General features: G+C 45.8%; 1 protein-coding gene across 1 annotated transcript in view; it reads left to right on the top strand.

The window, feature by feature from the left end:
- Positions 1–27093, top strand: part of Clic4 (chloride intracellular channel 4) — a 55971-nt gene extending 28878 nt beyond the window's left edge. Inside the window, exons 2-6 of the mRNA XM_075947105.1 lie at positions 3980–4089; positions 14545–14670; positions 19137–19243; positions 23343–23524; positions 24419–27093. Of these exons, the coding sequence (XP_075803220.1) occupies positions 3980–4089; positions 14545–14670; positions 19137–19243; positions 23343–23524; positions 24419–24583 (690 nt within the window). The 3' untranslated portion in view covers positions 24584–27093. The remainder of the gene's footprint in view (positions 1–3979; positions 4090–14544; positions 14671–19136; positions 19244–23342; positions 23525–24418) is intronic.
- Positions 27094–27471: the final 378 nt, after the last annotated feature.

The raw sequence follows: 27471 nt of genomic DNA, 5'->3' as shown, positions 1-27471 counted from the left end.
GGCAGAACAAATTGCTTATTTTGGCCAAGAAGCAAAAGAGAAGAGGAAGATATTGAGGTCTCATTTTTTTTTTCTTTTTTTCTTTTTATCTGGACAAAGTTTATCTGCATATCCCTTGACCGTCCTGGAACTAGCTATGTAGACCATGCTGGTGTTGAACTCAGAGATCCTCCTGCCTCTGCCTCCAGAGTACTAGGATTAAAGTCATGTGCCACCACCGCCCACTGAGTTTCCATAATCTTGCCAGTGGTATGCCCACAGTGACATAAAGCTCCTTCTAGGCCATCCATAGTGCCTTCCGTGGAGGCCATGGGGCCAAGGCTTTACCAGGCTGGCCTTTGGGAGACACTACTGACAATCACAGCGGAGTCTATCTTCTGAGCCTCTTATTTTGGCCACTGTAAAGTTTTTCCAGCCTGATAAGCCTCTCCGCTGTCACAATAATCCAAATCAGACCAAATCAAACCAAATTAGAAAAAGGCCCAGTTTAATGGTTGCCAGCGCACCCGGGTGGCCCTCTGGGACAACATGGGAGGGGAGGGGAGGGGAGGGGAGGGGAGGGGAGGGGAGGGGAGGGGAGGGGAGGGAAAGCTGGGAAGACCACTTGTTTGTTCTCTGGGGCAGTTTAAATAGCCTGTGGGCGTGGTCTTGACCCTCTCTGGGGAAGGGTCACCATTTGGCGGGCTTTCTTGGAGATGGAGTCTGGACTGTGGCAACTCCCAGGGGACGGGGCTTGAATTGGGACTTTCCACTCAAACATTCCAAAATGAATGCCAGGGGGCTGGGGTGACACTTCCAAGCAAACAGTTACTATAACTTTAGTTCTAAGTGGTTCTTTGAGTTTCCTGTTTAGACTATTTTGCTGAGGCTTGCTAGTTTTTCACTTGTCTCAAGGTACTGATACTTGATTGTTGAAGCGTTTTTATCACAGTTCCTAGATATTTTGTCAGGTAATTTTCTATCTCGGTCATCTTGCTCTTGGCATCTGCTGGTTGAGTTTTAAAAATTCAGGGTTGAGTTCTTGGTATTGCAGTGGAACCCTGGCATTTCATTGACTCTTCTGTTCAGTCCTGACAGACAGCGCAGTGAGAGCAGGGACAGAGAGTGGTTGCAGCACTGCAGGCCCAGGAAGGTGGGTGTCTAGGTGCCCCACTAGGTCTCTGGGAACAACCACAGTGCAGAGCTTAGACCTGGGAACTGACAGAGAAGCAAGAGCCTTCTCGACCTTCCTACCTGGCTTACCAGGATGACCTGCACACTCTGCTTTCCCTTTGCATCTCTGTGGACGCCAATAGTGAAGTGAGGGTCCTGCCCCCACCCCTGGATTCTCTGAAATTGCAGTCTTGCAATGTGAAGCCAGAGTCTGTTTTTGAATGTTCTCCTTGGGTTTTATTATTTTATTATTATTAGTCTGTGTGTGTACACTCGTCACAGCCCACAGGGGGAGGTGGCCTGTGGGCAAGTTTGTGGAGTAGGTTCTCTTCTTCCACCATTATGTGGTTTTTGGGGATCAAACTTAGGTCATCAGCTGGTGCGACAAGCTCTTTACCTGTTGAGCCATCTTTCCAGTTCATTCTTTTGTTTCTTTAAAAACATTGTATGTTTTTATTCTAGGTGTATGAGTGTTTGTCAAAAGACAAAAATCAAAAAACAAAAAAAGCCCCTTGAGTTCAAATGCCTTTTTTCCCTCCCAAGATAGTATTTCTCTGTGTAGCCCTGTATGTAGACCAGGCCAGCCTCAGACTGTCTGCCTCCTGAGTGCTGGAATTAAAGGTGTGTACCACCACCAGCCTCAAATGGTTTTTTACCCCAAAGGAAACTCAAGAATTCTGGTACGTTGCTCAGCGAGTGGTAATGCCAATTGCCTTCTGCTCATGGGCGCTCACTCACATGGTTGTGTCTGCTGTGTGTGCAAACAAGCAGCTGGACTTCCATATTCCTTGTGTCTGCTGTGTCTACAAACATGCAGATGGACTTCCATATTCCTTGTGTCTGCTGTGTGTGCAAACATGCAGATGGACTTCCATATTCCTGTGCCCTGTTTTGCTTTGGTGAGTCCAAGCCCCAGAAGGATTCAGATAAACTGAGATGAAAAAATAGTATTGTTGGCCATGTTGTGCAGGACCAGCGGGAGTAATCAGGGTGTTTTTGTCGTGAGGTGTAGCTCAGGTTGGCCTCCTACTTGCGATGTAGTAGAGGATAACTCTGAACTCCTGATCGTTCTGCCTCTGCCTTATAAGTATGTACTATAAGTTCACTCCTCATCCATCTCCCTTTTAATCTTGGCGCATGCCTTATAAAAATTAAAGAGTTGTTTGGCTTGGACTTGGGAAAATTCTGCCATGTTCATTGCTGCACTCTGGGAAGTTAACTGTTCATTCATGAGGTAGATTAGGAAAAGCTTTGTAAAAGTGTCAGGTTTCCTTGCTCCATGGATAACAAGGGTGGAGGATATTTATAATGGATTCTTTTTGGTTTTTCACTGTTTAGCTCTGGCTGTCCTGAAATTCCCTTTGTAGACCAGGCTGGCCTTGTACTCACAGAGATCCGCCTGCTTCTGCCTCCCAAATGCTGGGATTAAAGACGTGTGCCACCGCTGCCCAGCAATAGATCCTTCTTTGATGGGAGATGTTTGGAGAGACTCTTTGGAGACAGACATCTATACATTTCCTGGTTTTATGTTGCCATGTACAGTATACTGTTGCTGATTGTGGTGGCGCACCCTTTAATCCCAGCACTCGGGACACTGAATCAGGTAAATCCCTGTGAGTGTGAGGCCAGTCTGGTCTTTGAAGTGAGTTCTAGGACAGTCAGGGCTTCACTGAGAAACTCTGCCCGCCTCCCCCCCCCCCAAAGAAAGACTACTCTCAGAGCCATGGCAGACTTTGCCTTTTGCCTGTGTTAGGGATATATGTGTCCTGGGTATGGTGCACTCTTCAGCATAGCAGCCTTTGTTAATTACTTTCTGTTGCTGTGATAAACACCAAGACCAAGGCAACTTGGAGAAGGAAGGGTTTGTTTTGGACTTCAGGGTCTAGAGGAATAAAAGTGAGTCCATCACCGTCACAGTGGGGAGCATGGCAGCAGGCACCAGGCTTGGCTGCTGGAGCAGCAGCTGAGAGCTCATACCTCAAACCACAAATAGGAAACAACAAACTGGGAATGGCTTATGGCTTTTGAAACCTCAAAGCCCACACCCAGTGACATACTTCTTCCACCAAAGCCATACCTCCTAACCATACTCAAACAGTGCCACAAACTGGAGATCAAGTATTCAAATACCAAAAAATATGGGGAGCGTCTCAGTCAAATCATCACACAGCTATTAGCCAAATGTGACTTTTTTTGGTTTATCAAGGCAGGGTTTCTCTGTGTAACAGTCCTGGCTGTCCTGGAACTCATTCTGTAGACCAGGCTTGCTGCAAAATCAGAACAAATGTGATTTTTTTTTTTTAAGATAAGTAAAATGAGGTGGCGCACACCTTTAATACTAGGACTTGGGAGGCAGAGGCAGGTGGATCTTTGTGAGTTCAAGGCCAGCCTGGTCTACAAAGTGAGTTCCAGGACAACCAAGACTATTTTATTTTACAGAGAAACCCTGTCTCAAAAAACAAACAAACAAAATACCAAAAAAAGGGAGGGGGAGAAAGAAAAGATAAAAAGATAAGTAAAATGATGTCTTCATTAGATTGGCACTATCCTTATTTTAAGTAGTCATTGGCCAGATGTTGCTGCTGGCCGCCATGTTGAAAAGTGGTGACAAAGTCTCCTTTACGATATAAAGGCGTCTGGAACAGTGCTCTGCTGGACTAGTCATTTCTAAGAAGAAACTGAGGCAAATGAAAGACCAAAGCAATTAAGACCTGCATTTCCACTGTCCTTGCCACTCCTAATATTTCAGATCGGAATTCATGAGAGTTCTGCTGCTTGAGTGCCCCCATTTTTGACCTTGGTTTTAAATGTCTCATTCTGTTTGCAGGCTGGCAGTGATGGCGAGAGCATCGGCAACTGCCCCTTCTCACAGAGGCTCTTCATGATCCTTTGGCTCAAAGGAGTTGTGTTTAGCGTCACAACCGTCGACCTGAAAAGGTAAGACGACGCGGCTGTGGTGTGGAACTGCCTTGCAGTGTGTAGTTTATCCCTAGTTTGGATCCCCTTCCTGCTCTTGCTTTGATCACCCGTGAAGGAAGCACACAGTATTCAAGTTTTCTGTTTAAGGCTAGATTTAACTTGTACAAACATTAGAGTCAAGGGGTGGTGTGTGTGTTTGATTAACACTGAGCCATCCCGGTAGCTCCACATAGTGCCCTTGACATAGATAAATGCCTCAGCCTTGTTTACTTTCTAAGCATTTCAAGTTGTTAACAGTGTCTAGGGGAAACTTGTCAGACAGTTATTTATCCTGAGAATTGTCATAGAGGGGTTCCCAGTTAGGTTAGCATCCCACGGGGTCTTTGCCTGTGCCTTATTTATTTTTTACTTCTTTGGAACAGTTTTTTTTTTTCTTTCTTGTTTTAGGCTTTTCAAGACAGGGTTTCTCGGTGTAGCAGCTCTAGCTATCCTGGAACTTAACTTTGTAGACGAGGCTGGCCTTGAATTCACTGAGGTCGGCCTGCCTCTGAGTGCTGGGATTAAAGGCTTGCACAGTTTTTGAAATACTGAAGATTTAAAAAGATATTTGTTAATTGGGTGGGTGACTCTTCTTTAGGAGGCAGAGGCAGGAGGATTGTTCATTCAAGGCTGGCCTGAGCTATAGAGTGAGAGAGACTCTATTTCAAAAAGGGGAAAAAAGTGTATTTGTTGAAAATAACCAGTCTTTGAGGAACCCCTTTGGAGATAGTTTGTGAATGTAGGAAATAAGCCTTTGGTATAAGCGTTGGAATGACTGCAGGCTCCTGAGAAGACCCTGGTCTGTTCCTGCAGGACAGAGCTGTTTTAAGAGTGGAATAAGTCACACAGTGACCCTGCTATTACTTTTTATTTTTCTACATATATTCAAAAAGGAAGCTTCTCAGTCTAACTCCTAAAAATAGACCATACCCCAGACACACACCCTTACCATGTCCTAAGCTACGTGGTGTTCTCCTATTCCAGTTTTAGCTCGGAACAAATGAGCTGGCTGCCATGCTTTGAAAAGACTTCTTTGAGTAGTTGAGCACAGTGCCTGATTGTCCAGAATGCCGAATCTGGTGGAGAATAAGTGCATCGGGGCCTTCTTCTCCTTTACAGACTCTGGGAGGCGTTACTGCTGCAAGCTGATTGGTGCTTGAGGGCTGGTGTACCTGAAAGTATTGTACTCCATATACAAAAACTGATACATAGGACATAGGTATTTGGGGTCTCAGAGCCAGAACCTACCAAGGATGTGCATTTTCTAGGGTTACGTATCAGATCAATAGAAGAGAACAGCTAAAGATAGGGTCTGGGGTTTTGGTTTTCTCTAGAAATCTTGGGTCTGTAGTACAAACAAGATAATTTCCTCTCCTAGACACAAGGTTTGCAGTTCCCCTATCCCTGCCCGTCCATTCCCAAGTGCAGGTGTTCCGGGTGTTTGATCCCATACTCCATTAACCTTCAGGAGGATAAAATGAAGGTTCACAAGGCCCATGATGACTCCTCCCCCTCCAGCCAGGTCATCAGTGTCCTTTCCTGGAGACCCCAGCTTTTAGGCATGGTCTGTGATGTTTATCTGTGCAGACCTGTCCCATGGGCTTACAGAATTTTGAATATTTTTAAAAGCGAGTGACCCAAGAGAATGAACATATAATAAAGTTGTCACCAGAGTGACGTGCCCCACAGTGTGAAGAACCTTCCATAACGTACATTTAGTTTTAAAGTCTGTGGGGGAGAAAATACCCACTGAGCTTATTTTCTTGAATATCTTGGAAATTGCCCACTTCTGCACCGAAAGTACTGATCCCAGAGCGTGCCAGCTCGGAGTGACGGCCCCCCGAGAGCTACTGAGAAGCCCACTCTGTACCCTGAAGCAGTGATTGTTAGATTTCCCCCGTAAGAACAGGCCGGGTCTGGCTCTGGCACAGCGTGTCTTCTAAGTCTCAGTTGGTGTTAATGACTGTGCTGGCGTATGTGTGCCTTCTGTGAGCCTTCCAGCCCCGCCAGTGCCTGCCTCCAATGCAGCCTTAATGCTCCAGTGGGAGTTATTTCCAAGTCTGCTTCTCTGTTCATGATGAAGTTGTATTAAAGGCATTTTAGATAAAATGGCATCCAGGCCACAGAAAGAATCTCTATCTCAGCCATTGCTATTTGAACAAAAGCTGCAGATAAACATGTTTTAGATCTGGGAGTCCAGCACAGACACATGTCATCATGTGGGGATAAAAGCAGGGTAGCTTGGGAGAAAGGAGTAGGGCCTGGCTGTGCACTGAGAGCCCCGCCAGAAGTAAGCCTGAGTCTGAGGGCAAGAAGCCTCATCCTCTGGAGGTCAGTTGCTCTTTCAAGTTAGGTCAAAGGGAAGGCTAACCTTTAGTCTCAGCTGTGTGGTGGGCACTGTTTAGGGTACTTTTGACTATTTTAAGATTTTTTTTTTTAACCTTTTTTGGTCGGTAGTTTCAAGATAGGGTTTCTCTTCATTTAGCTTTCACTGCCCTGGAACTCCTCTGTAGACCAGGCTCTCTGTCTCAGACATCCGCCTGCCTGCCTCTGCCTCCTGAGTGCTGGAAATAAAGGCGCTCACCACCACCGCCCAGCTGGTTTTGACCTCTTAACGATTAGAGTTTATTGGCTTACAAGGCTTTTGTTGACTGACAGGCTCATGGCAGTAACCAGGGTAACCAGAGTCTTAATAAATTTGGAGACTTGTACTACCCTCATTCTGCCCAGAGTTCCTAAGCCAGAGACCAGTACCTCCATTGCTGTTAGTTCCGTCGGAGTCAAACCTTCCAGTACTATAGCTCAGCTTTGAAGGTGAGAGGAGAGGAGAAAGCCGGAGGTGTAAGAAGGTGAAGGTTCGCTTGTGATCTCAGAGCTTGGGAGGCAGAGGCAGAAGGATGGATCTCATCCTTCTGATGAATTCCAGGCTAACCAGGGTAGTTAAAGACGGTGTCTCAAAACACAAAAACAAAACAAAGTATATAAAATTAGTGATCTGAAGAGAGACACTTGGGACACACACTAAGTCAGCTGCCTCTTTCTGTACAGCTGATGACCTCTGCTTTGGGGACCTGTGTAGAAATTGTAACTTTAAGACATTTACTCTTTCTGTCTGTCTGACTGCTTGTGTATGCTGCCAGAAGGGAATATTGAGTGTCCTTCTCTGTGGCTCTCCATCATAATCCTTTGAGAACAGGCTCTCCTTCATCTTATGTGCATGGGTGTTTGCCTGCATATATGTCTGTGCACAACGTGCCCACAGAGGCCAGAAGAGGGCATCGGATAGCGTAGATCTAGAGTTACGGATAGTTTGTGGCCTACTTTATGGGTTCTGGGAATTGAACCTGGATTCTCAGAAGGGCAGCTGGTTCCTTACCCTCTGAGCCATTGTTCCATCTCTGAGAACAGGGTCTCACCATTTTGGCCAGGCTGGCTTTTGAGATCTGCCTGTCTCTCCAAGTTACAGGCACATATGGTGGCCACACCAGGGTTTTACAAGAGTCCTGGGAATCTGAACTTTGGTCCTCATACTTGTCCAGCAACCACTTTTTATACTGATCCATCTCCCCAGCCCTAACATTAACTTTTTATCATGAAAAGCAGTCATGTCTGCCATAATACCAGTGAATCAGATATTTACATGTAGAAATTATAGAAAATAGAGGTTACTTTTTAAAACGCTGGGAAATGTACAGTTCTATTCTCTGTTAAACATGGAAACCCATCTTACTTGCCCTGTCATAGTGATTTCCTACCCCAAATGGAGGCATACCATTTGTAATACAGTGCATTAGTCAGCTCGGAGTCTAGTTACTATAGTAACAAAACTGTTATGGTGATAGTTTAGACTTCAATGTAGTTTCTTTATAATGAAACAACAGAGCAATGGAAATGAGAGAGCCAAAGCTTTTAAAAAGAGTCATAAATTCAGAGCAAAATCTAATTTCCAAATAGACCCACAAGGTGGTTTCAGTTTTGTTGTGTCTCAAGCTGGGCATGATGGTGCATGCCTGCAGTCCCAGGATTGTAAGGAACAAGAATCTCTGGATCCAGGCCAGCCCGGGCTACACATGAGGCCCTGTCTCTAAACAGCAGCTACGACATGAGCAACCATCCCTCAAACAAGAGCCACCATCATATATGTCTGTCTTGTCCTACTGTCTGAAGTTGAGAGATGAGTGACATTTCCTGGTAGCTCTTCAGTAACGGATGCATGAGTGACCCATGCGGAGGGTGAATGTAGTGGAACAGGGAGGCTTCTAGAGAAAATGCCAGCTTCTTGTGGCCCTTAGTCATCCGGGAAAGGCAGGACTTCGTCTTCCTCTATGAAGCTTCTGAGAACCCTAGACCAGCCCTGCAGTTTGTCTCAAGACTGTGATACTAGATACTGTGTGTCCGTCCATCTGCTTTCTGTCTTCTTCCCTCTGCCCCTCTTCCTTAGGAGAATTTTTCTACTGCATGTTTTTTATGGTTTTTTTTTCTCCAAGAGATTGTCAGAATAATTCCTGAGGCTATTGAGAGTGAATTAGAAAAGAGATTAGTGAATATTATTCTTTTTTAAAAATTTATCTATTTCTAAAGATATTTTTATTTTTAGATTATATACACATGTGGAAATTATAGAGAGATTATATATATATATACACCAGAGAGTATCAGATCCCTTGAGCTGCCTGCTGTAGGTGCTGGGAACCAAACTCCGATCTCTCTAGCCCATAATGAATATTTTTCTAAGCCTCTTATCAATACAAATTCTACTTATACATTGTATTCTTAAAATGTGTTCTGAAGTCTTGAGAGTGTTATTTTATTTTTAAAATATTGCTTCATAGCCGGGCATTGTGGCACATGCTCCTAATTCCAGCCCTTGGGAAGCAGAAGCAGGTGGATCTCTGAGTTTGAGGCCAGCCTGGTCTACAGAGTGAGTTCCAGGACAGTCAGGGCTACACAGAGAAACCTTGTCTTGAAAAGCAAAAGCAAACTCACATCTATCTATCTATCTATCTATCTATCTATCTATCTATCTATCTATCTATCTATCTATCTATCTATCTACCTACCTACCTACCTACCTACCTACCTACCTACCTACCTATCTATCTATCTATCTATCTATCTATCTATCTATCTATCTATCTATCTATCTATCTGTATCACAAACTGATACTGAAGTAGACAGCAATGAGCTGATTATGACATGTAGCGAAGCTCAGTGAAATCCTGTAAGCGCTATAACTAGACAGACCTTAGGAAGGAGAAGCCAGTGACTGCTCCGCTGTGACTTTATTAGTCAGCCAGAAGATTGCAGATCCTTCATAGTAAGGAGCAACCAATTGAGCGAAATATTACACAACAATTAGAGGTGCCCTGCTATTAACCCTTGCGAGGCTGGGTGCCCCCCCTTTTGATTGTTTATATAATGTCAAGCACTCTCTTGCCGTATATAATGCTATGCTTTGAAAATTGGCACCTTTGAAAGAGAACTCAAGAGACAGCCCCCCCCCTCGCCCCCGGTCAGAGACAGGTGACTGGTGACCGAGAGCCAGCTCCCATGTGTGGGATAGCCACCAGCCTTCCCGTTTCTGTAAGTAGGATGAGTTAGTTAGATTTCAGTTGAAATCAAGCCACTTAAGTTACTTACAATATTAGCCTCAACTGGGTTCCCTTTTTCCTTCCTTTCTCTCCTGTTCTTTTTCTTGTTTCGGTGTTTGCTTTTTGTTTGTTCTTGGTTTTCATCTAGAAACAAAATGGGAAAGAATGGGCTGATGTATTTCATCAGAGACCCCTGGGTAAAGCAGAGTTACAGTCAGATCCAGGCCTCAGCTCTGGAGGTCCACACAGCTCAGGCAGAATTTCAAGGTGTGAACCCCGGGCCCTGGCTTTTGTCACTTGGGGAAGTTGAATGATCTTAAGTGAACTGCAGGATATGGGTTGAGGGCCTTTTAGGAAATAAACCAGATGTCCTAGAGTACTCAGCCGGTACCTTGTGGCTTGTCTCCAGCCGCAGCTCCTGTCGGGAAGACATCTGGGAAAGGGGCTGTCGTGGGTCACGCGGAGCACTAGGGGAGGACCCGCAGTCACAGATGGCTCTGTGTAGAAGAGTCTTCTCCCTGCCTGGCACTCCTGTTTTATCTCTGCTGCTTGCCACTGAGAGATGCTGAGGTTGCTCCCTAGATAGAAGGGCCTTTATGTCAACAACTAATCCTTGAAAGCAGTTTTACAGCCTTTGTTGTTTTCAAAGTCTGTATAGCTTTCAAGTAGAAATACGATAGACTAGTTAACCAGTCATTAATATTGATGAAAATTGGTTATTATAAGTATGCCTTGGCTTCATGTCCCATTGTCAAATAAATCCTCTAAATTAGTCAGATTTTATTATTACAAATCATTTGATCCTGAAAAACCAATTCTGAACCCTTAGCTCCATTAAAGTTAAAACTAACCTAACCTACCCCCTTACAGAAAGCTTTGTTAACGGGACCCTGGAAGCCCTAACGACTTCATTTGCATACCTTTGCTTAGCTGCTGTTTGCTTGGTCACTGGTAGTGTAGGTGACCTTAGAGCCAGCAGTCGAGGCTCTATCCAGTCCTTTCATTCTGGCTTCATTTGTTTTGCGCCTTCTCTAAGAAAAGTTGCCACGCCCAGTAGTGGAAGCAGGAACTAATTACGTGGTCCCCTCCATGGGCTGTTTTTAAAACACTGAGCCTTTTTTTTCCCTTTTATCCAACTCCAACCTGTTCAAAAAATAACATTCATAAAAGTACAGACTTTATGTTTTCACCTTTATGCTTTTACTATGCCCCCCGGTGCTGGGATTAAAAACATCAGCACAAGCTAATCTTTTTATCTTTGGTTGGAGTATAGCCAAAGAAAGAGGCACTTTTTTCCTAACCTAAATTAAAAGATGGAACCAGAGAGCAGGCATGAATGAGTGGGGCCTGGGGAAATGGCTGTAGCAGGATTAATTGTACTGTGTAGAGTCCATTCTTTTGCAAATCCTTTTTAATGTCAGAGTAATTCTCCTTTGTGATATACTTAAAAAAATTTTTAAAATTCAAATTCTTTGCATATGTGGTCAGGAAGGAAGGAAAAGAGCAGGCGGGCTGGCTAATTTAAAAATAAGATAAATAGCTCTGTGGGTTGTGATGGTGTGGGAAGCTCTCTGAAGGGACATGTTGTTAGCTTCTTTTTTAATTATGAAAATTTCAAACATATCAGGATAGAATTAGCCAGGAATGGTAAGTAGCCCGCACCCATAATCCCAGTACTCTGGAGGCCAAGACAAGAGCATCAGAAGTTCAGTGCCAGCTTGGATGTGGGTTCAAGTGAATTTGAACACAGTGAATCTTTTTCTGAAATATTTCCGAGTAATTCCTGGCCATTTCTGATCTAGTTCTCTCAGTGTATGTCTCCAGGTGCTGTGGGCGTTTGCTTTCTGTCTGTGTGTCCTCTGTGGTTCATGCTGGCCTGGAACTCTGTGCAGCCCAGCCTGCTCTAGAGTGAAGGGATTCTGCTTCAGCCTCCTGAGTGCTGGGCTACACATGTCTGGTCGCCACACTGGGCTATGAGGAGGTACGTGTGTCTATGTGTGGATATGTGCTGTGCTGGGCTACACGTCTGGTCACCACACAGGGCTATGAGGAGGTACGGGTGTCTGTCCGTGTGTGAATATGTGCACATAAGTGCCGCGCCCTAGGAAGCCGGAGACATCAGATCCTTTGAGCTGGAGTTACAGTGGCTGTGAGCCACCCTGTGTGGGTGCTGGGAACTGAACTCTGGGTCCTCTAGAAGAGCAGCGTGCACTCTTAACCTCTGAACCATCTCTCTAGCTTAGATGAATTTTTAAACATGGGCTGCAAAACAAAAGGATCCTAGACCTCACTTTGTTTATTGACCTCCTCTGCCACCCTCCCAAAGACAGGGCCTCTATATTGGTCTCTGTAGGGTCCTAGTTGGCCTGGAATTCACAGAAATCTACCTACCTCTGCCTCCTGAGAGCTGGGATTAAAGGCGAGCCCCACTGTGCCCAGTTTAGGCCTAGCTTTGGGAAATACATGTCCCAGAGGCGAGATTAGATTCAGAGTGAATGTCATGATGCTTTATGATTTGTCTTGTCACTGACCAAATAATACACCAATCACACACTGATGCTAATATTCCCTGGAGGGCGGGGTTAGCTTTATTTAGTCAAGTAAGAGCAATATTCCTTGCTGTTGGGGTTATAATTATAAAGTTAGCCATCTTTATCAGTGTTTTACAATACTGATACCTAGTATGAAAATGTCTTCCTTGTTGCACATTGGATCTCTCTCTCTCTCTCTTTTTTTTTTTTTGTTTTGTTTTCCGCGACAGGGTTTCTCTGTAGCTTTGGTGCCTGTCCTGGAACTAGCTCTTGTAGACCAGGCTGGCCTCGAACTCCCAGAGATCCGCCTGCCTCTGCCTCTGAGTGCTGGGATTAAAGGCGTGGGCCACCACTGCCCGGCTCTCCTAACTCTTTATTGACTTTGAGATAGTCTTGCTTTTAGAGATTCTACTGTCTTCATTCTTTGAGTGATACCCAGTCTGGCCAGGGTTGATCCTCTTGCCTTAGCTTCCTGAATTCTCAGATTATAGGTGTGCCACCACTCCCAGCTTGCCTCTTGCCAATTCTATTTCTTCTTAGATTTTATTTTCATTTTATGCATGTGGGCGTTTTGCCTCTGTGTATGTCTGTGCAGTGCCTGTGTTAGGAGTCAGGCATTATGCAGACCCCTGTTACCTGGTGGGATGCACTCAGGCAGTGGGCAGTGCAGCCTAGCAAGCCCAGGGTATGCAGGTGCAAAAGGTCCCTTAAAGAGACAAGCTCTGCCCATTGCCACTCTCTTCCTGTTCTTCTGAAGAGGCAGAGGCAAGCAGGTCTTGGGTGCTCTCGCGCGCTCTCTCTCTCTCTCTCCTTTACCCTTCTCTCAATAAACTCTGCTCTCAAGCTCTGTCTGCCTAGTGTATGACACCTCTGTCTCTCACCCACCATGTCCTTTTCCCTCTGGATTCATTACAGCCTGTGGAGGGACATTGGATCCCCTTGGACTTGAGTCACAGTTAATTCTTGGCTACCATGTAGGTACTGGTTCTCTAGAAGAGTAGCCAGCCAGTACGCTTAACGGCTGAGCCATTTCTCCAGTCTCTTCTCCCTCTTACTTTATTTATTTATTTATTTATTTTGAGACAGGGTCTGTCTCCTTTTGGAGACAAGGTCTATACCCTTGGCTGTCTTTGAGCTAGCTATGTAGACTAGGCTGGCCTCAAACTCACCAAGATCTGCTGAGACTAAAGGGTATGCTACCATTCCTGGCTTTACTTAATCTTTTGATGGCTTAAAATTAATTTGAAAAAGTTCTTGTATTTTTAACATGCTGAATATCTACTGTGTGCTATTTCCTTTTTTAAAAAATGATGTATTTATTATGTAGAGTGTTCTGCCCACACGCATGCTTGCAGACCAGAAGAGGGCATCGGATCTCATTTCAGATGGTCATGAGCCACCATGTGGTTGCCGGGACCCTTGGAACTCAGGACCCTTGGAAGAGCAGCCAGCACTCTTGACCTCTGAGCCTTCTCTCCAGCTCCGATTTTGTACTATTTTCTACCTTGCTCATACCATCTTTTACATATTGGGAGACTAGATACCCTCCCAGTCATCTTTCTCTGTGTTAGTCTGACTCGTGTAGAGATAGTACAGGGATCAGGATTTCTTCTTAAGGCTCAGGACTGCGGGAGCTTGTTCTTTGTTTTATACCCACCCCCCACCCCCAAACAAAGCAAAACAAAATTGGGAAAGGCTGCGGGCCTGAAGAAGTTTGACTCCTCTCTCCTGGTCAGAGGTAGGAAGTGTTAGGGTTGAAGCCGCAGACTGACTTAAGTCTTTGCCCTTCATTTTACCACCACCTTTAAGCTGCCTAGCTGAATTTGGAATGAGAATGAAGGAATTTGGTTTTTTTATCTTTTTAAAATTTATTTACTCCTTTTAAACCATGTGTTTGTGTGCCTGTACGTGCCTGTGCATGTGAGTGCTGGTACCGACGGAGGCTAGAAGAGGGTATCAGATCTTCTGGATCTGGAGTTACAGGTGGTCGTGAGTTGTCCTGTGTGGGTGCTGGGAGCTAAACATCGGTCCTCTGTAAGAGCAAACATATTCTTAACCGTGAGCCTTCTTTCCAGGCCCAGGGATGAAGGATTTGTCTTTTGGTTGATAAATCAGTGACTCTTACTGCTCTTACCATACATGATGTGCTGTGTGTGGGGTCGGTGCTTATCAGAGCGCTGTGCACTCTTACACTAGGTGAGCAAACACTGGGGCTTGCTCTTCCAGACGCTTAAGAGTTAGAACCGCCGAGAACTTGCTCTGCCTTTAGAGTGGAAAGTGATCTCATCTTGACCACTGTTTTGCCTAACAGGAAGCCTGCAGATCTGCAGAACTTGGCTCCCGGGACCCACCCACCGTTTATAACCTTCAACAGCGAGGTCAAAACGGATGTAAATAAGATTGAGGAATTTCTTGAAGAAGTCTTGTGCCCCCCCAAGTGAGTATGAGAATTGTGGACACTGTGCCACACTTTGAATTAAGCTTTGTTCCCAGGCACTCTTCCGATGGCTTCAGATTCCTGCAGAGTTGACAACCTCTGCATTGTAGTGGAAATTTAAGCTGCAGACAGAAGGTTTTGTATCCTTCTATTTTCAAAGTGTTATTGGTTTTCTTTTAGGCTTTACTGGCTTAATTAACCTGAAAATATGTTTCTTTTCTTTTTGTAAAGATGTATTTATTTGTGTATTTTATGTATTTGAGTGTTTTGTCTTCATATGAGAAGATGACACTGGATTCCATTATAGACAGTTGTGAAACACCATGTGAGTGCTGGGAATTGAACTCAGGACCTCTGGAAGAGCAGCCAGTGCTCTTAACCACTAAGCCATCTCTTCAGCCCAGAAAATGTGTTTCTTTTTTCCTGACCCATCATTTCTTGCCAGTTGCTTTTGCCTTTACTCTTTATGTCCAGATAATTTTCCCAGCGATAGGGATTACTAGGTCAGATGGTTCCAAAATTAGTTGCTCAGCATCCGTCCATCTCCCCACCAATTCATCTCCATCCATCATCCACTCATCCATCCATCAGTCCATTCATCCATCCATCAGTCCATTCATCCATCCATCAGTCCATTCATCCATCCATCAGTCCATTCATCCATCCACTCATCAGTTCTTCAATCAATCCGTCTTCGTTGTAGCTATTAAGACAGCAGAACAGCGTGGATCAGCAGGAACAGAAGCTTAGCTCCTGTTCTTAAAAAAGCACAGCAGTAGCCAGGCATAGTGGTTCACACCTTCAGTTCCAGTGCTTGGAAGGCAGAGGCAGGCAAATCTCTCTGAGTTCAATACCAACCTGGTCTAAAGTGTGTTCCTGGCCAGTCAGGGCCACAGAGGGAGACCCTGTCTCACAAAACAACTGCATACAATGAAATACAGGTGGTGATACAGGAATGGGTGGAGGGAAGGTTTGTATGGAGAAGAGATGACTCTTACCTAAGCTTTACTTACTTTTAAGCCGGTGTGCAGCAGGTGAACAGAGGAGTGATGAGCATTTTGGGGCAAGAGACTGTATTGGCTAAAAGATGTTTCTTTTGAGGACCGTAGAAAGGAAAGACGTGGGAAACCATTCTTCTGTCTGTGATTAGGCCGATGTGTGTTGTGAGGAGAACTGCCCCTGGGTTGCCAATTTTGTGCTAAACCTAAAACTACATTCTCTTGGTCCTGCTCTAAAATACTAAAAGTTGGCTAGCTCTTCTCTGTCCTTGCTTCTTTTATCTCTCTCTCCAGTAGTCCCGGTGGCCTCTCATTTCCTGAGCAGTTTCTGCAAACACTGAAAACGGATCCTAACCCCTCTCTCAGCCCATGCATCTAGTTTGGATGTCCACAAACCACAGCCAAGGCCTCCCACAGCAGATAGGGAGGGCCCTCTGGACACTCAGTTAGGAACAGACGTCTGACTTCCTGGAAACGTCTCTGGATTGCTGCATCATAGACGCCTCTAGATCTCTCTGTTCTTAAGTCTGTCAGCTCTGAGGAAGGTACCAAATTGGCAGCTTGTTCTCAGACCGCTGATTGAAAGCCATCGTCTCATGTAGATCATTGTGGTGACCTTAGATTCTAAGTGGAGAGGCATTTGGAAGATATATCCAGTCTCGACGAAGGAAATTATTTTGTTGTAAACCATTTCTGAATTGCTCATTCTGTGCATTTTTCAAGAATATTTTAAGTTTTTTTTAAAGATTTATTTACTTATTATTATAGTGTTCTACCTGCATGGTGCACGCCAGAAGAGGGCGCCAGATCTCATTACAGATGGTTGTGAGCCACCATGTGGGTGCTGGGAATTGAACTCAGGACTCTGGAAGAGCAGCTGGGCCACCTCTGCAGCACCAGCTTGTTCTTTGATCTCCGTTTTATTTGCCCAGGTGCAAAGCTGCTGTTTCTTGGAGATGGATTTTCTTTTGATCCAAACTCAAAAGTCTTTCTAGTGTTTGTAGTGTGCTAAGTTCTTTCTAGAGTAGTTTCTTTTTCTTTATAGATAACCTGAAGAGTTTCTGAGTAATGTTTTATATAGATAGCCTTTTTTTTTTCTTCATCCTTCTTCCTCCTTACTCCTTTTAAAAAAAATAAGGTCTGATGTAGCCTAGGCTGGTCTCAAACTCACTTGTGGAGCTGCTGTTCACTCCAGACCTAACGAGGGCTCTTCCTGCTGTTTGTACGCTGCCCTGTGTAGGGGAGGGGGCTGGGCAGCAGAACTGCCCCAGCGGGTAGACCAGCCTGTACTAAAGCAGCAGTTGGAACTGTGAGCACTAAGATGCCACCCCTGCAGGGCAGGTGCAAGCGCGCTGGCGTTTCCTGAGATGTGGTCACTAGTGCTGAACACGGAGAGCCTTTCTGTGAGACTCTGCAGGCTCTGACGCTTTCTCCTGTCCCCCGGGGAAAGTTATTGGTATTAGTTATTAATTTAGTCATAGTTAGGGTTTAGATTTTAGTCTTATTTTCATTTTAATTAAGGAACTACTTATCCAAAAAGCTTTGAAATTTGAGGTTTTAAAAGTTATGTTTAGTGTGTATGTGTGTGTTCCTGAGTGTTCTGTGCACACCCGTGTGTGCAGGAGCTCCTGGAGGTCTTCAGAAGGGGCTGGGTCCCCTGAAACTGAGTTACAGGTGGTTGTGAGCCTCCACATGGATGGAGGAACTGAATCCGTGTCCTCTTTTGCAAGGGCAGCAAATGCTCTGGGATCGTCTCTGGTTTACTGAACTGTGCTTTGCTGCTAGAGATGGACGATTAGGGCCGAAGATGACCGATGTCAGTGTGTGACTCCAGAGGCATGCTGTGTATAAGATAGGCCACTTTATTTTGTTTTGTGGCTTCAAATTCACTATCGTCCTGCCTCAGCTTCACCAGAGTGGGGATCACAGGTGTGCACGGGAGTAATTTTGCACACTGGGCTAGAGGAAGACATGGGTGCGCTGAAGAGGCGCTGTGTTCTCTGCACTGGCTCTGCTGGGATGCTCGGCGTGGTCTTCACTGTGAGAGCTGTTGATGACTTTGGCACCGCGAGCTGGTTGTCTTAAGAGCCAAGAAATCCAGGCCTATTGGCCTTGGGATTAGCTGTCTCCACTCAGGTGGTGGGAGAGACCTCTGTAGTGGGGAAGAACATTGGTGCACACGTCTGATTCAGATAAACTCATTAGATTTGTTCACTAAAACACTTGGTGTAATGTTTATGGGAGAAGTTCCTAGGGTTAAAAATTGAGAAATTTGGAGACTGGGTAGACTTATTAAAAAGAAAACCAGCTGAGTTTTTAGAGGATAGACCTTTACTGAATCCACAAAAGCAAGCAGAAGAAATGTAAATAAACCAGGCTGATTTCAGCACTCAGGCCAGCCTGGAATATATATATGTATGTGTGTATGTATGTATATGAAGACCAGACAGCATCCTCTAGAACAAGTTAAAATAAGGAGTTTAGTTGTGGAATTTTACCTGATTCTCTAGGGCCCTCCAGCTGAAGAATATTCTCTGAAGCAGGGCTCGGGGCCTCTCTGAGAGGAAGCAAGCCCTGCTGAAGGGAGGAGGTGCCCAGCCTTTCCCCACCGACTTCCCATTCTAAGGAAGAAGCACTGAATGTGTGTGGTTAAAATGTAAACACGTGTGCACGCCTGTTTACAACTGGTGTCGTGATTTTCTTAAGGTTGAAAACTTGGTCACGGCACAGAAGAGGGTTTGGTATGGTCCCGGCGTCCTGTTTATTTACTGTGCAGCCCCACAGTTCTAAATATACCACAGCGCATTTAGCACGGGGAGTGGAGAGAGAAGCCGGGTGCTGTTTGGAAGTGAATGGTCCACTCACTGTTTTGTCCTCAGCCGGCTGTGGATGATCAAGATGCTTGACCAGCCTGGGCTCCTCCTGCTGTCTGGTTCCCTCATGCTGCCGCGCAGGGCCGGGCCAGTGCCCGGCATACTAAACACCCAGCTGTGGGAGCTGTGTCTCCCGGCCACCGAGCATTGGAGTGTGCCTTGCTTTATTTCTTTGTGCTTCTTTTAAAGCTGTGTTCTGATAGCATCTTGGCACTAATGGGTGCCACACTGGATGTGAAGATGGAGTTGAGTACATTCCCTTTATTTACCATGAAAGCTCCCTGGGATGGCCTGCATGAGAAGTCTCTTCTAGGGCACGTGTGTTCTCCTGGTCCAGGCCCCTTAACACGCCATTTCCTTAGCATTCTTATCATTAAGTGGAGGTGGGGAGGGGATGCCCTTTGATTGCCAAGAATATTAATATGTGAACAAAAACACCGTGCACAGCTTTGTTTCCTAACATTCAAAAACAACCATAGAAACAGTAAGTGTTGAAAGATGGCTGGTGTCACCTGCTCAGTGGCTTGGTGACAGATCAGACTTCGGGTAATTCTTCTGGAAGGATCTGTAACCCAGTGTCACCTTTTCTGTGTAGGTACTTAAAGCTGTCACCAAAACACCCAGAGTCAAACACTGCCGGAATGGACATCTTTGCCAAATTCTCTGCTTACATCAAGAACTCAAGGCCGGAGGCTAACGAAGGTAAAAAGTTCTAAATTGGGTGGCACAGCAGGAAGCTGAGTGTAGCCAAACCCCAAAGACAGTGTGAGCTGTTAGGAAGCCAGGGAGCGTGAGGAGCCTGCGGAGGAGTTGCTGCTCTTCTAGGACCCGCTCCAGTGCCTGGAGTCTGGTAGCCGCCGTGTTGGCAGTCACTGAGCGCACAGACACTGAGGAGTTACCCTCTAGGGGACTGAGGGCACAGGCAGAGCAGTGGGCAGAGTGGCTGTGGTAATGAAATAGATTTAGATTTGACTGACTGCTTACTGAATCCCGTGTTTATTGTGGGTACGGGCAGCCTGTGGTCCTGTGCTTTGTTGTGTACATGTATGTTAATGAATTCCTCTTCCTGAGCAGTTTTGGGAGTGGCCTTTAGAAGGTGGTTAAGACTCCTCAGCCCGCACATCTCTTTGCATCATAAAACTAGAGATTTTGTTTCAGAGCGATATTATGGCGAGGGATAGTTTAGTAGTATAGATACAATTTGTTTGTTTTAATTAAAAGATAGGGAGTATGAAGCCAGCCTGGGCTACCTGAAATTGTCAGAAAACCAAAGCAAAAACCCAAACCCCCCAAATTTAGGGCTGTAACAGAATACAGACAAAAATCTGCCCTCTAAAAAAATGTTGAGTCTGTTCTGGTTGTACGCAGCGTGGTAGCTTGGGCTGGGGTCAAGGCTCTGGCAGCCTATGGGATGGAGTAGGGGGTGGGGATGGTGAACAGGGCTGTTAATAACAGCTAACACCTAAGAGTGAAGTACTTGCTGATTTCCCTGTTATTTCCGCTCCCAGCTATTCCGTCTCCTTTCTGCTATCCGGTTTAAGATGGCAGCATTTCATAATTCAGTGTGGGATTTACCTGTCTTTACTCTTAGTGTCTGGGATGCAGTGACTGAAAATCTTGTTCCTAAGCAGACGGTTAAGCTGGAGTCCCTTCTTCCCAGAGTGTCGTTAGCTCCCTGCGCGAGCAGGCTGCTGTGTCCCTAGAGCTGGCTTTTGTCCCAGGCCTGCTAGCTGGCCAGCCCCCTGTGCTTTTCACAGTTGTGATGTTTTTATTCTGTGTGCAGTTTTTGAGGGCTGGAGAATTGGTTGGATTTCTTTTACTGCGTAATGGGGAGGACAAGAGAATAAAATGAGTTTTCCTTTGCCTTGGGTGATGGGGGTGGGGAAAGAGAAAGTGACTCACTTAAGTATAAGTTTGTATTCTATTTTATATCTGTCAACTTGTTAGTGCCTTAAGTGGCCACCTACGCTGCTGTCTTTAGAGCTCTGCAAGCAGTAAGCAAAGGACTCAGCAAGCACTTAATGTCGGAGGCTTTGTGTATAGCCGATGCCTATTGGTAAACGGGGATTTGAGTTGTGTATAGCCGATGCCTATTGGTAAACGGGGATTTGAGTTGTGTATAGCCGATGCCTATTGGTAAACGGGGATTTGAGTTGTGTATAGCCGATGCCTATTGGTAAACGGGGATTTGAGTTGTGTATAGCCGATGCCTATTGGTAAACGGGGATTTGAGTTGTGTATAGTCGATGTCTACTGGTAAACGGGGATTTGAGTTGTGTATAGCCGATGCCTATTGGTAAACGGGGATTTGAGTTGTGTATAGTCGATGTCTACTGGTAAACGGGGATTTGAGTTGCCGAGCTGCTTTGCTACATTTCTCCACAGGGACCTGTCATTGCCCTGAGGCTTTAGGAAACACTTCCAAATCAAATCTGAGTTGAATGCTTGTGTGTGTGTGTGTGTGTGTGTGTGTTGCTCTTCTCCGTCTCCCAACTCTCACACGGCCTTTCACAGAGGTGTGCTGTCACTTCTCATTGATGAGTCTCTGCTCTATCAGCCCAGTAAATATTTGGAAAATCCAATGTATGTGAAGAGTTTAAAGACCCCTAGGACCTAATTTAGATGTCTAGGGAAAGTGGGCAAGGGCCAGCGCTTAGATTGCTGTGTTTATTTTAACAGCAGAAATGTTTATGTCACATCTAACACATCTGCCTTGAATCTGTCCATTCAGATCATGTAAGTAACAGAGCAAGATTTACTCATTGGAAAAGCTGAGGTGATACAGGGATAATTTTTTGTAATACGGCATTTATTCTTCGAGACTACCCTGCATGCACACAATGTATTTTGATCCGTCTTTTCTTTTCCCACTAACGCCACCCAGATTCAGCACTGTCTCCCCGCTCTTTCAACTTCATTTAAGAAACTTCTTGCTTTTTTTAAATAACCCACTGATACAAGATCTGTACTGTTCATCTATTCCTGGGTGTGGAGCATCCACTGGAGCCTGGGTGACCTACCAGGACCACAGCTTTAAAGAAAGCTCACCCTCCTTCCTCCAGAAGCCATCAACTGTCAGCAGTTCCTCAGCTAGGGATGGGGCTCAGGCGGCCCCCCATTCCCATGCTAGAAAGCTGACTGGTTTGTCCTACGATTTCTTGAGTACAGGGCTTCTGTCCTATCCAAAAGACCCTTCCTCCAATCCCCTCTGACTCACAGCTGGATAGTAAATTCAATATAATTTCAGTGACAGATCCTAGGTGACTGGGAAGTCATTTTATGTAAAACTGTGTTGTGCGTGCTCACATTACTATATATTAGAAAGCTTCCTGTCACTCGGAGGCGGAGGCAGGAGACCATGAACTGCACTACCTTCACCCCAGCGGAGGTCCAGTCCTTCCAGTCCAAATAAGTCTGCCTCAGGCTTGAGAAATGCACCGTAGGATTGTAGCTGCGGGTTCCCAGTTGTTGGACCTTGTAGATGGCCTCAAAGGGTTTTGGCTAGGGCTGTGCTGCCAGTGACTGTCCTTGAGCCAGATTCTTGAGCCTTTCCTCCTCCTCTGAGGTGGTGTCTCACTCTGTGGCCCAGCTCTCCTGAATGCAGATGACAGGCTTGTGCCACCATGGCCAGCAATTCTTTGCATTTTAATTTGCCACAGTTTCAAAATCTGTACCAGTTTGTATTTTCACTAACCTCAAAATGTTCATTTCCATGGACTTCTGACTCACACGTGTCTGCATTTTTAAATTTTGCTGTATTTCCATAGCCAAAATGGTTTTTATTTTCATAATTAATTTTAAGCAGGTGTACTGCATTTACGGCATTGCACTTTCTTTTTTCTTGTTTTTGTCAATAGCTTCTTAGAGATGGGAAAGTAACAGCCCTAACTTGCAGACAGAGCACTGGGTGACATGCTACTGCCTCCCAGTGGTTAGTCTTGGTTTTTCTTTATCCTCATGACAAACGTCTTTGCCTGTGCTCTAAGCTTTAGAACTTTGCTAGGTTCATTGGCTAACACTGTTTTTGGAACACTGCCTGTTTGTGTCTTTTTTCCATGGCCATCCTTTATGATTAATCATAAATTATTACTAATAATGATTAACATAAATTATTACTAATTTTCTTCTCTCCATTTTCACTGTTTTTGTTTTGTTTTTTGAGGCAGGGTTTCTCTGTGTAGTCCTGGCTGTCCTGGAACTCGCTCTGTAGACCAGGCTGGCCTTGAACTCACAGAGATCTGCCTGCCTTTCTGCTTTCCCGGGTGCTCGCAAGTGGCTTAGTCCAATTCTCTTAGGCATGATAGTCCTCTTGGCTCTCGAGGAGACTGCCAGCTCAGTACTGTAGCTGTGACTTTCCGTTCTGAGCGAGTGCCTTGGGCAAAGCAGTCCTGTTCTTGGCCTCTTGTGTGACAAGGCAGGGTGAGATCCCAGGATCCCAGGCTTCCTGTTTACGTTGTCTGCTCAGGCATTGGTGCCTCTTGGCACATTTCTTCATGGTGAATCCCGAGGTCTCCAGTGAGCAGGATCATGCTCCGCTTCTCAGCAGGAATTTCTTCTAGCCGTGAATCAGTAGACTTGCTTTTCCCTCCTGCCTTTGCCGTTTTAATGTCAACAGGGTTGGGCTATAGCATGTTTGTATGTTGGGGCGGGGACAGGACAGTTTGCTGGTTGGCAGAATAGACAAGTAGCCAGGCTCCAGGGGAGGAGCCTTCTGTCTTGCTCTCGAGCTGAGGGTCTGAGTCAACATCAGCCCCTGCCCAGGGCTGGGCTTCCTCTTTGACAGTGTTCACATCTGTTTCAGCACTGGAGAGGGGGCTCCTGAAGACACTGCAGAAGCTGGATGAGTATCTGAACTCTCCCCTTCCCGATGAGATCGACGAGAACAGCATGGAGGACATCAAGTTCTCCACCAGGAGATTCCTGGATGGCGACGAGATGACTCTAGCGGACTGCAACCTGCTGCCCAAGCTACACATCGTCAAGGTAGGCTGCGGGAAGTGGGGTGCTGCCGGGAGCAGCGCCCCCTCACGGAAGCCTTCCCCCACCCGGCCAGAGAACACACAGTCAGCGCAGCCTAGAGCCAGTTAGGTAGGAAGTAGAGGGCGGAGGATCAGAGCGCCCCCTCAAGGCCAGACTGGGCTTTATGAGACCCTGTCTCAGGGAGAAGAAAATTTTTTTTCTTGTGATTGAATAAAAAGTCGAAGATGTAATAGGTAACTCTGCACTGAACCAACACCGTCAAATCCTGTCTGGTCATCATCACCCGCCTGGCCCTTTTCATTCCAAACCTGAAATGCCAAGCACCCGAGCTATTAAATGAGCATTACTCCTGCAGTAAAGATCTAAGATAAGGAAAACAGTTTTAGAACCTGGCATGCTATCCCAGCATTTGGGAGATGGAGGCACGAGAATCAAGAGTTCAAGGCCAGCGTAACTAACATGAGATTGTACCAAAAAACCCAGCCCAGTTAAACTAAAAAAGGAAGAAAAGAAAACAAACTTAAAATAGTATATGTTTAAAAACTAATAGCCCAGTGATTATACCCAGCCACCCCCCATGTGCAGGGCAGGCTGCCGCAGCCACTGCGCATTGCCAAGTGCATGGAGTAGCATGTGGTCCTAGTCCATGCGAGCTTAGCTGCTCTCTGTGTGTGCGTGTTCACCTGGGTAACCTTGGAGGCCAGAAGGAGGTGCCTTTCCCCTCTTGGTGGAGTTACAGGCAGTCGTGAGCTTCCCCTTCATGGGAGCTGGGAACAGATCTGCAGTCCTCTGGAAGAGCTCCTGCCCCCAGAATGTGTGGACAAGAGGTTCACAGAATTACTAGTCTAGTGTGGCCACTTGGAAGGTGGATGTAACTCTTGATCTCTTGTATTTCAGGTGGTGGCCAAAAAATACCGCAACTTCGATATTCCCAAAGAAATGACGGGCATCTGGAGGTACCTGACAAATGCCTACAGCAGGGATGAGTTCACCAACACCTGTCCCAGCGACAAGGAGGTGGAAATCGCTTACAGTGATGTCGCCAAGAGACTTGCCAAGTAGACAGCACTTTTGAGAGAGATGCCTTCAGATTCCCCCCAAATACGCTTTCCTAACAGACTGCCCTGCCTCCTCTAAAGTAGAAGTTATTTTGCATGAACATGCAGTTACTCAAGACTAGAATTAAAGCTAGACAAAGTGTAGTAACCATCTCCAGTGCACACTCCTAAGCAGTATTATTCTAAAGTCCTCTGCCCAGCCCACCTGCCCTGCCCATCGGAGGTACTCCGCCACCAGCTCGTCACATGAGAGGCAGTTTGCCATCAGTCTGGAGCCCCGACCTTCATGTCCATTCACTGCGTGTAGGTGACAGAATTTGAGGTGCAATGTTCAACCATTAGAATAGTAGCCATGACAACAATGGCCCCACGCTGGTGTATAATGCATGGTACAAAGAATATTTATGTATGGGGGAGAGTTGTAATACTAAATAGCGAATATGGAAGGATTGCTACTGTGCTGGAGTGTGCTGTCTGGGAAGACCACCTTCCGCACAGAGATTGCTGGTTTCTTGGCAGACACTTAATTTTACCTAAAATGTGTCATTTGTATAAATTGTAACATCTGATACTATGTAGAAACTGAGAGAGTGAGTGCTGGGAAGACATTCTCCATGATAAGATGGGTGGGTTCTGTCTTACGTTATCTGCTCCGTGGGTTCACCCAGGACCATGCTTACGTTTGCAGCAGTATTGCTGCCTCCATTGTTAACAGGTTCCCCCCCCCCTCTCGTTCATGGGGTTCAGGGTGAGCTTATTGAAGTCAAGTACATTTAACTCCTAAAGCAGGGTCTCTGGGGAACGGGGTGAAGGATGCATCATCTGGCCCATCGTAAACTCCCATGAAGCACAGGTCACATGCTCCCGTCGCCCCTTCATTTACATTAGACCAAGTGTGAGGTCCTTCTTGGGATACATTGTGGTTGTCATAGTGTGGATTTCCCACAGCTGTGCCTAATGTCACTTGCCACGCCAAGGAATAGCACTCTGTTCTTTTCTTGCCCTTTGTTCTGAGATGAGATGTTTCTCTGAAGGCCTGGTTGGCCTGGGACTTGGGAGGTGAACGAATTGGCCTCAAAGTTGTGGCATCCTCCTGTATTTTCCTCCCAAATGCTGGGATTATGAGCCTGCACCATCACGTCTGGCTTGTTTTCTCATTTTTTAAACAAAGTCTAAGATGAAAGAGAATGAGTTTGGAAAAAGAGATTTGCTGTGTGGTTACTGTCCCCATCCCATCCAAACAAAGTGGACTTTCTACATAGTACCCCAGAGCCTGGTTGTGACTCTGTTATATTTTTGGTGATTTTTTTTTTAAATGTAACTTGTTGAAGAAGTGCTGTTTCTCGCAGGCTTTCCATCCCACAGTGCACCGCTTTAAGGTGGCCTGCTTTCCCCTTTGGTGTGCAGACAGTAAATAAATAAGTCGGCTCTGCGGAAGTGTTCTGACTCATAAGCAGCCCCTTTTCAAACTTAGCAGGAATTCTCTTAGCACGGGGACAAGCTTTAGCGCGCACCCCTGTGGCTCAGGGAGATGCCTTGGCCACGGCTTCACCCTTATTGCTGGTCAGGGTGTGGCACCCATCACTGTGCAGACACTGGGTGGTGATGTCTGGTTCCGGAGGGGGTTGGGACGTCGGACGACATTATCTTTTCTCCTTTGAGAAATGGTCCTGCAGTGTCTCCATGGGCAGAAGTGTCCCAACTTTACAGAGTGACAGCTTGTCCTTGGGTGGGGTTGCATCTTTCATGAGGAAGATTCCAGAGAACGAATGCCTCTTCTTTCTGCAAGTGGACGGAATAAGTGGGGGCTCCCACCAGAGGCTGTGGCTGACGTGCCCACCCTTGGGTGTTTCTTCTCCGTGGCTTCCTAATTTGCCTCCTGGTTGCTCTTGCTGTCTCTAGTTGTCCATCCAAGGAAGGGAAGCCTGCCTTGGTTTTGACGAAGGCAGAGTTGTTTTTCTCTGTGGAGCCAGTTTTAGATGAAGAAAGTGAAACAAATTTTAGTTTGACAAATGGACAGAAGCTGTTAGGAGGAAGGGCCACGCAAGCACCCAGCGCTCCATCTGTGCAAAGATCGTGGCTAAAGCCTTGAGGTTTGAGATGCTGAAATGTGACCGTTTCCATGCAGTCGGTGCAGTGTAGGGGCTGCATCCAGGAGCCATCTAGTCTCACGTCCACACCAGTGGCTCATCCCTCCTTTCCTCTGAGCCGGGATTCTGAGGGGAGTCTCCCTGCTCCTCAGTGGATCCTGAGGAACTGTTGTAATTATTATAACTTCCTTTGTTCTCTAGCTACGGATCTTGAGTACAATGCAAATAAGATTTTCTCGTAATATTAGCTTTCATAGCTCTAAAGTATTGAGCAGTTTGCATACCATTAAGAGACTGACGGGTTTGGACACCCGGTGGGTGGGTCAGCGCTAGGACATAGGCTTTTGTACTTCAACTGAGTTAGTCTTCTGGGACCTCACCAGAGGCGCGCATGGAGATAGGTTTTATGTCTTCATGCTTTCTTTTTTTTTTTTTTTTAAAAAAAAAACCCTATTTAGGAAACATCTACAAAGTAAAAGTGAGGGGAAGTAGAAAGTATTTTTTTAGTGAAGGTTTTGGTCTACACCTTATCAAGCTGTAAAGGACTCACCAGTTTCTTAGGCTGCAGTAATCGCCATTTGGATCAGAGAGCAAGAGAGAGAGAGCGAGAGCATTTGTTAGTGAAACTCACAGTGGACTTCTAAAGGTTCATCTTTACAATTATCGGGGGGGGCAGCTAAAATTATTTTATTGTGGAAAATTAAGTCCCAAACCATAATGCTGAACAGGATTGGAGTATTTTTTTGTAGAGTTCCTGGGGGTAGGAATGAAAGCTCGTTTCAGAATGCTTGCCTCTTCTTTC

Source organism: Microtus pennsylvanicus, chromosome 13 (genome assembly GCF_037038515.1).
Source record: "Microtus pennsylvanicus isolate mMicPen1 chromosome 13, mMicPen1.hap1, whole genome shotgun sequence".
Lineage (NCBI taxonomy): Eukaryota > Metazoa > Chordata > Mammalia > Rodentia > Cricetidae > Microtus > Microtus pennsylvanicus.
Note: the sequence above shows the minus strand (reverse complement) of the source record. Positions and strands in the feature narration are given on the sequence as shown.